The sequence below is a fragment of the Egretta garzetta genome, unplaced genomic scaffold (genome assembly GCF_000687185.1).
Source record: "Egretta garzetta isolate BGI_Z169 unplaced genomic scaffold, ASM68718v1 scaffold145, whole genome shotgun sequence".
NCBI lineage: Eukaryota > Metazoa > Chordata > Aves > Pelecaniformes > Ardeidae > Egretta > Egretta garzetta.
Genome location: NW_009259687.1, coordinates 60,277 through 68,126, shown reverse-complemented (window position 1 = coordinate 68,126; position 7,850 = coordinate 60,277). Strand labels below are relative to the sequence as shown.

The window sequence follows — 7,850 nt, the reverse complement described above, 5'->3', positions numbered from 1 at the left end:
CTTCTTCCTTATATCTAGTCTAAACCTACCCTGGTTTAGTTTAAAACCATTACCCCTTGTCTTGTCACTGCTGGCCCTACTAAAAAGATTTTCCCCATACTAAAAAGATTTTCCCCATACTAAAAAGATTTTCCCCATAAGAAAGCAATAATATAACGTGGCGTGGGCATGGTGGGCATGGGGTATAACCCGGCCTTGGTGCTGGAGGCCGCCGAGCCACGCTGCTTCATCCCGGCCAGGCTCTGCTGTCACCTCTCTGCTCCTATGGAAGTCAGGGCTGAGCAGATGCACGCTGCTCCGGGCCTCTGCCCGCTCCTTCTCTCCCGTGCCAGCTCGCATCGGCCTCGCGGCCGGGTGAGCCAGGCAGGGCAGTGATCGTTTCGAGTCACGTTGAAGCCACAAAACACATCCCAGGTGTAGCATCTGGCACAGGGGCCGCAGATCTTTTTAAGGTTGTGTTAAAGCCATGGCTAGCTGTACATAAGCAAGCCTTGTTCCAGGCACTCATGGTGTGGATGACTATTCCCCAAGGTATGTGCTTACCTGCACGCATCAGTGTGGCTGCCTTGGCAAACAGATTTGCATGGCTCATCGGCAGTTTTGCGAGGAGTAACTGAGCTGCCTGGTGCGAAAGGCTTCTCCATACATGCTAAAGGCTACTCCAGATCCCCCTGACCGCTCCTGGGCTCTGCTCATGCCCTGCTCTGGCCAAATCTGCAGCACATTAAATAACTGGCACCCTGAAAAGTAGCTGGGAAATCTGGAGAGGACCTCCTAGGGCTTGTCGCTGTGCCCCAGTTTTGCTGTGCTGGATGGGACAGGCAGCCTTTTGGCAATGTAAGCATGAAGATGGGCCAGTTCCGGGCTTCGTTGCGCTGCCAGTTAGACTTTAAAACTGCAGTTAAGTAAGGTAGGTTCACTTGTTTGTCCGTTGTGACTATTTATCCTGGAATGGGATTTAACCATTTGTGCCAATTGCTCGCTCCCATCATGGCTAGGTTGTTTACGGCTCGACATTTACCTCAGATGGTATTTTTTGAAGAACTCCTGTTTCATTTGCTGATTAAATGTTGCTGAATTCCTCAGAGCCTGGTGGTGTGTTGAGCCAGTGAGGAAACGGGCAATGCTCTGGGCATGTGCCGAATACAACATTCACACACATCTCAGAGGAGGACCTGAGAGCTGTGTACAGGGAGAGGACTGACATTTCCTATTCTGTTGATTTAAAGTGATTAATTGCCAGTTTTGATTCAGGCCAGTTTAGTATCTCAAATATATGAGATATATGCACGCTGCTCCCAGCATCCGGAGGCATCTTCTCTCTCGTGCCAGCTTGCATCGGCCTCGCGGCCGGGTGAGCCAGACAGGGCAGTGATTGTTCTGAGTCACATTGAAGCCAGAAAACACATCCTGGGTATAGCGTCTGGCACAGGGGCCACGGATCTTTTTAAGGTTGCATTAAAGCCATGGCTAACTAAACCCATGGCTACCTAAGCCTGTGTACATAAGCAAGCCTTGTTCTGGGCACTCATGGCATGGATGAATATTCCCTAAGGTATATGGTCGATGTATGGTCATGCTTTGGGTGGGTCTCCTGGGAATACATCACTTTGTTTTAAAGCATTCTTAGGTGTTAGCCTCTGCTTATCCAAATCACTTGGTAGAAATGACATTAAAATATCAGGAGAGGTTGGGTAGAGCTGTTCAGTCTCACTGCAGCACCACGACTTAGTTAACGCCCGGAGTGCTGGCCCCAAGCTGGCCAAACCGACTTCCCAAGGCCACTGTTGGTGGGAAGCAGAGGAGAGCAGGAGCTGCCTTGCAGCAGGGGGGCTGTCAGTCCCTCAGCAGCCCTTTGCCTGCATCTGCTGGAGGGGAGCCAGCCTGGATTTGTTTGAGCACAGAGCAGTTTTGTGGTCAGATTTCAGCTCCTGTGTATTCTGTTTCAATTGCTGTCGGCGCATAGTCGTTAAAAGTGCCTTTAAGCGCCTCTTCCCAGATGCTTTTAATGTTGGATACATTTCAAAACTTGCATTTCTGCGTGAGATGAGGCTTTTACCTTTCTTTCTTAGACCCGAGCGGGGGTTATACTTTTCTTTTCAAGCCCCCAAGGGAGGAAGAAGTAGATGGTCTTTCATCCAGATCCTGGAAGCTGTAGCCCTGGTTAAGAAGCAGGAGCTTTCCATTCCTGTTCCTCCGCAGCCCTCAGGACTTTACACCCTCCGCCTGTGGGATTGCTTGGCACAGCAGGTGGAGGTTACTCACCTTGGGGGTAATCTCTCTTCTTAAATAAACCCATCCTGCCCTCTGCCAGCACAGGGGCGGTTCTTGGTAGCACAAACTGGGGCCAGCGCTCTGAAAACAAGGTTGGCTGCAAAGGCTTCTAAGCATTAGGACTTCTGCCAGCGAGGCTTGCTCAGCATCTCCCAGTTACTTCCATTTATGCTTTCTGCGATTTTGTGATGGGAGGAAGCACAAGCAGCTGTATCAAAGGGACTTTCACATGTTCAAGTATCACTCGTCTAAAGGCACAGTGCCAAGCTCCGCTTCTGCTGGCATTGCTGAAGGGGTGGGCGCTGGGGAGGGCTGCCTCCTTTTACCCCAAAATTCAGTCCCTGCAATCAGAGAAACTGATGGTTCTCTTTAATAAGTCCAAAATCTTGAACTTGAGCAAGAGACGTTGAATGACAACTTTCTATCATAAATGATAACTGGATGTAGTTCATCATTCTGCCAAATGCGGGAGATACACGGGGCATGCTGCCGGGACCCCTCGGTCCCGTGGGGAAGGGGACTCAGCCTCAGTGCACAGAGCTTGGCCATGCCCCCAGACAGCCTGCACAGTCCCCCGGCAGATGCCCCGCAGCTCCTGAGCATCGTCTCCGAGACGGGCCTCACCTGGGTGATTATTTGAGTACAAGCCATCCCCCGGGTTGAGAAACACTAGCCAAACTAAAAGCTGAGCTGAGCTAACTCACCACCAAAGCGACTGAGCAAATATTCACTTGACTCAGTCAATAGGGTGACGTTGTGACTGATTTCTACACCAGTATGCGGATGTAATTGAACTTCAAGCTTCAAGTCGAAGCAGCAGTGGCTATGTCAGCCCCAGCTCACCAAAATCCTTCCCCCTTCATATTGTGGCAGGGTAGTGTCTGTCCAAAGAAAAGGGAATTCTTACATGATTTTGTCTCTGTGATCTTTTTTTCTCTGTCTGTGGCTTTGGATCTTTCTACTGATCTTTCCATTCGTTCTTTGGCTATTGCCTGTTTAATATACAATAACACCGGCTATAAAAGCAATAAAACGGTGATCACTTTCAAAGAGTGAACCTGCAGTGTTGCTGATAGGAATGCTGGTGCTCATGTTACTCCTCAGCGTGCAGCGTCCTAGGACTGCTGTCAAAGTGCTGCCGCATTTTCTCATGACTGCAGGGTGCTAATTGCTCAGCCATGTGCAAGTGAGAGCATATTTGCACGCCACAAAATGCAGATGCTGTCTGGGGCAAATCTGAGTCTTCCTTGAGGTGGCCATGGAAAAAAAGCAGATAATGTATGTGCACTGATAGGTACCACCACCGTCCCTAAGGATGTTCTCCATGGTTAGGGTCAATTGATAACTAAGAGTTATTTTATATGAGGTTTAAAAGTAACAAGCATCTCTAATTCTCATGCTCCACAAACCCAGAGGGACAACACCTTGTTTGCCATTACCTGGGTTTGCGATACAGAAAGACCTTGAGCTTTTTAAGACAGTGTATTAGGAGATTATTTTTTTTTCTCCGAATCTATGTATTCTTTCTCGTTTTACTTCTCCACAACTAGTTTCTCAAGGAGGAAGAGGTGCTGGACAAGGTGGAGATCTGGGCACAGAAGTACCCGTACGCTCACCCTCTCTGGTTCGGGAGTTTCTCAGCCTACCTGGTTGTCACCGACCCCACCTATGCCAAGGTTCTGTTGGCCAGAGGAGGTGAGAAGATGATGCCTTCAGCTGCGGAGCAACAACCGTAGCCTGAAGATCTCCCACACCAGCCTAAAAATTCAGAGCAAGGCAGGGTTTCGCAAAGAGGTTGTCTTGCAGAAATCATCTGAAGGCATGGAGAGATACCCCTCCTTCATGCCATGCCCTTGGTGCTTCAGGCACAGGGCTGCAGGGGTGATGGGGACCCCTCCAAATCTGGCAAATCAAACGCCCTCAAGTATTCCTTGAAAAGTTATCTTCTCAGTGCCTGACCCCAGCAAGGAGAAGACAGCTGGAAGCTTTTTTCTCAGCTCAGACCCCTGGTTCCTACTGCAGAGCCATATCTTTAGTGCAGAGAGAGAGAGAGGTGCTAAACTGTGCTGCCGGGGAGGTTAATCGTTTATCACACAGCACAGACTTTGAACTACCAATATTCTTGTTTATTCCAGCCTGGGCATCTGCTTTTAGATGTGTTTCTTGCAGCTGGGCCAAACAGTGTTCTTTTGTTGTGAAATACTGTTGAATTCTGCAGGGATGCCACCGATTCTGCTTCATACCCAACCAAAAGTGAGAGCCCAGAGGGACCTTTAAGGTGCAAACCAGTAGATTGGTGCTAGTGAAACATTAACCATTTTCTTTTCTCTTTCTTGATGATTTTTTTTACAGATCCCAAGGATAACATCAGCTATAAACACCTTGCCCCATGGATTGGTATGTATTCTCAGGGCTTTGTCTACCAGGAATGATTCTGAAGTTAGTCAAGAGCATGCTATAAATAAACAGCATTGTGCTTGTTCCTCGGTGCAGTTATAGCTAAAAGCTTCCTGAAATTATTCCATTTATTGAAAAAGGTATTAAAGGTACTAAATAATACTATTTTTTTGTGATTCGAGGAAAGTTCAGATGTAGTCATATGTACAAATGAGACCCACTTACACATCCATAGTTAGCGAAGGGTGGCGATGGGAGAAGCTCAGAGTCAGTGGAGGACCGGTGACAAACGCACCTGCTGATCCAAACTTCTCAGCTCCAGCAGTGCTGGTGTTTCTTTTTGGAGGCAGCGTTGTGTGGTTTCAGTGAGCAGGGCTTTGCTCAGCCCGGGGAACCCTGGAGCTGACGGCAACATTTGGAAGCACTCTCTCATGGCAGCTCAGACAGCAGCTTTAATCATGCTCCTTGCAAGGCGGAGGCTGTGTCCGCAGGCAGGTGAAAGCAGCCTGCTTGTGCCTAGCAAAACATGCCGTGCCTGTGTTTCCCCAGGGAAAGGGCTGCTGATCTTACATGGGCCAAAATGGCACCAACATCGAAAACTCCTGACTCCGGGGTTTCATTACGACGTCTTGAAACCGTACGTGGCCCTGATGGCAGAGTCTACTAACGTGATGCTGGTAGGACTCATATCTGGTGCTCCTCTCTCTGCCCTGTTTTCTTTTCCCTGATCCTGACTGGTTAGGAGGTAAATGCTGGAGCAGGGTTTTCTTGCAGTGCCCTTACTCACAGCCTGGTAAGCGTAAGGACAGGCTGTGGCGGTTGAGGTTTCTGAGCCACCACAAATCCCTGCCCGCAGGCTGGAAGCAATGAGCAGGTTGAGCCTCCCTGTAGGGACTATGTCTCTGGTACTGCTTTGGGCTAAGGTGTGAGGATTAGTGTTACTGCCGTCCCCAAACTGTGCATAATCTCGATCCCAACTGCAACTTCTTATAAGGCGGTTTTTTTGTAAATGAAAAACTGAAGTAAGTAAAAGTTCATAATAAATCCCCAAAATACAAAGGTTGGAGCAGAGTTACACTGTGACCTAAGGTTAAAAGGTATCATTTGCTGTCAACATATCCATGACTGGATTGCAATCCCTGCCTTGCCTAATACACAGTGAAACTGCACTGTTCTTTCATCCATTGGTGCTGGGCATGATGGAAGCCAGTAGGAATTACAGGCGAGGGGCACCAGGCTTTGTGGACATGGACCACCAGCAGTCTGGGTGCCAGATCTATTCCTCGTCCTTTGCCTCCCTCCACCCAACTTCCCCAGCAGCTCCACATGGATTGTGGCTGTCCTTTCTCCCACCGGCCCAGGGAGCAGCCAGGAGCTGGGGGCTGGAGAATCATAGAATGTTTTGGGTTGGAAGGGAGAACCAGGAGAGCTTTTGCTGTGCACACAGGTGCTTGGCAGTTTGTCATCCCTTGCAGTGCATGTGGGAGCCCATGCCACCAGGTGGCAATCTTTGCATGTGCTAAGGACGTAAGTCTGTCCATATAAGCCCTGTTCCCCAGCCTGGTTTCATGCTATGGGAGCTCGGATGTGACCATGCTGCTCCATCTCCTCCCTTTCTCAGCTTTTGAGTCCACTGATTCCTTCCAGCCACGAAGGGACAGAGGATTTGACACTGTTTCATGTCTGCCAGGCAAGAGAGACACTTTATAGTTTCTTTAGGGATCCCCTATGGGAAGAGTTGAGCAAGAGCTCCTGTGTTATATGCTGGGAAAACGCAGTGGGAGAGAGGTCGTGAGATGGAAGCTTGCATCTTAGACACCAGAGGCACCACAGTCATATGTGCTTGTAAGAGAGAGACAGAAAACACAGACTCGGTGAAGCCCAGTGCCGACATATGCTGCCCTTGTGCGGGAAACACACGGAACCCTAAGAAACACATTGGTAACATGCTGCGTCACCCAGAAATGTGCCCGTCCTGGGCTTCACCAGGGTGCCTTTGTCCCAGGGTGGGGTGTACCAGGGCTCACTGCTGCCAGGATCTGAGAGTAGCAGCTGCCTGAGGCAAATTTCCTATTAACCACCCCGCTCTTGCCTTCTGGGATTTTGATGGCAACTAAGAGATCCTCTCCTTTTTTCCATGTCTCTGAGATGTATCCCTAGCTGAGCACTCATTTAACCAGAGGGTGACTGCAAATCATGCAGAACTGTCCCTTGCCTTCTCATTTCTGTCTCCTTTGCACCCTAGGATAAATGGGAACAGCTGATCACAGACAGGAAACCGGTGGAGCTCTTCGAGCACGTCAGCTTGATGACTCTCGATAGCATTATGAAATGTGCCTTCAGTTGTCACAGCAACTGCCAGACCAACAGGTCAGCGCTGGCTGCCCCAAACCCTGGCAGAAAGTTTGCAGCTCGCAAGGGAAGTGGGCAAACTGCTTGTTGTGACGGTCCCAAATTTACAAATTTCCACCATTCCTCTCTCCCCAGGAAAAACACCTACATCCAGGCTGTCTATGACCTATGCCACATGGTGCACCAGCGCCTCCGCATCTTCCCCTACCACAACGACATCATTTACTGGCTCAGCCCCCACGGGTATCGCTTCAGGAAGGTCTGCCAGCTCGCTCACGACCACACAGGTATTCCCTGCCTTCATCCTCTCCCAAAGTTTTTGAGCAGGGTGGGTGATGGCTGACCAGAGGCAGCCAAGTTACCACTTTGCCCACGCACTGATCCTGCCTGGAGGCTTAGAGCCAGGGTCCAAGCAGAGCATCAGCTTGCAGCAGTGGTCTGATCTAGGCATGAAGCAAGGGGATCTCACAGCTCCTGGGCTATTAAACTGGAGGAATTCCCCCCTGGGAACACTCCTGTTAAATGACCAGAAACTGGTGAGACAAGGGATGGGTGCTGCAGGCAGCACCGATGCAAGGAATGATTTTCCTTTCCAGGTCAGGTGTGGTTTTAATGTAGGAGGGGTGGGCAAAATAAGCTGAAGAGTCTGTGGTGGGCAAAGAAATTTGCAGAAAAGGATGGTAATGTGTACGGCATTTGCTGCTAGAAAAAGCCGAACTGCCTGGGATGCAGAAGCACACGCACTAAACGCATCATGAACCAAGCGGTGGTCACCCCTTGGGTAGCTTTGCACTGGCAGGACAATTTTGCAGTTCAGCATCTCCTGC

General features: G+C 49.6%; 2 protein-coding genes across 2 annotated transcripts in view; one reads left to right on the top strand and one right to left on the bottom strand.

Annotated features, from left to right (window-relative positions):
* The window catches only part of EFCAB14 (EF-hand calcium binding domain 14), a 22,289-nt gene extending 19,990 nt beyond the window's left edge, over positions 1–2,299 (bottom strand). The window contains exon 1 of the mRNA XM_035894184.1: positions 2,266–2,299. Within this exon, the coding sequence (XP_035750077.1) occupies positions 2,266–2,299 (34 nt within the window). The remainder of the gene's footprint in view (positions 1–2,265) is intronic.
* A 522-nt stretch (positions 2,300–2,821) lies between these two features.
* Positions 2,822–7,850, top strand: part of LOC104126272 (cytochrome P450 4B1) — a 10,660-nt gene continuing 5,631 nt past the window's right edge. The window contains exons 1-6 of the mRNA XM_009638825.2: positions 2,822–2,902; positions 3,825–3,969; positions 4,627–4,671; positions 5,221–5,348; positions 6,917–7,041; positions 7,159–7,310. Of these exons, the coding sequence (XP_009637120.1) occupies positions 2,822–2,902; positions 3,825–3,969; positions 4,627–4,671; positions 5,221–5,348; positions 6,917–7,041; positions 7,159–7,310 (676 nt within the window). The remainder of the gene's footprint in view (positions 2,903–3,824; positions 3,970–4,626; positions 4,672–5,220; positions 5,349–6,916; positions 7,042–7,158; positions 7,311–7,850) is intronic.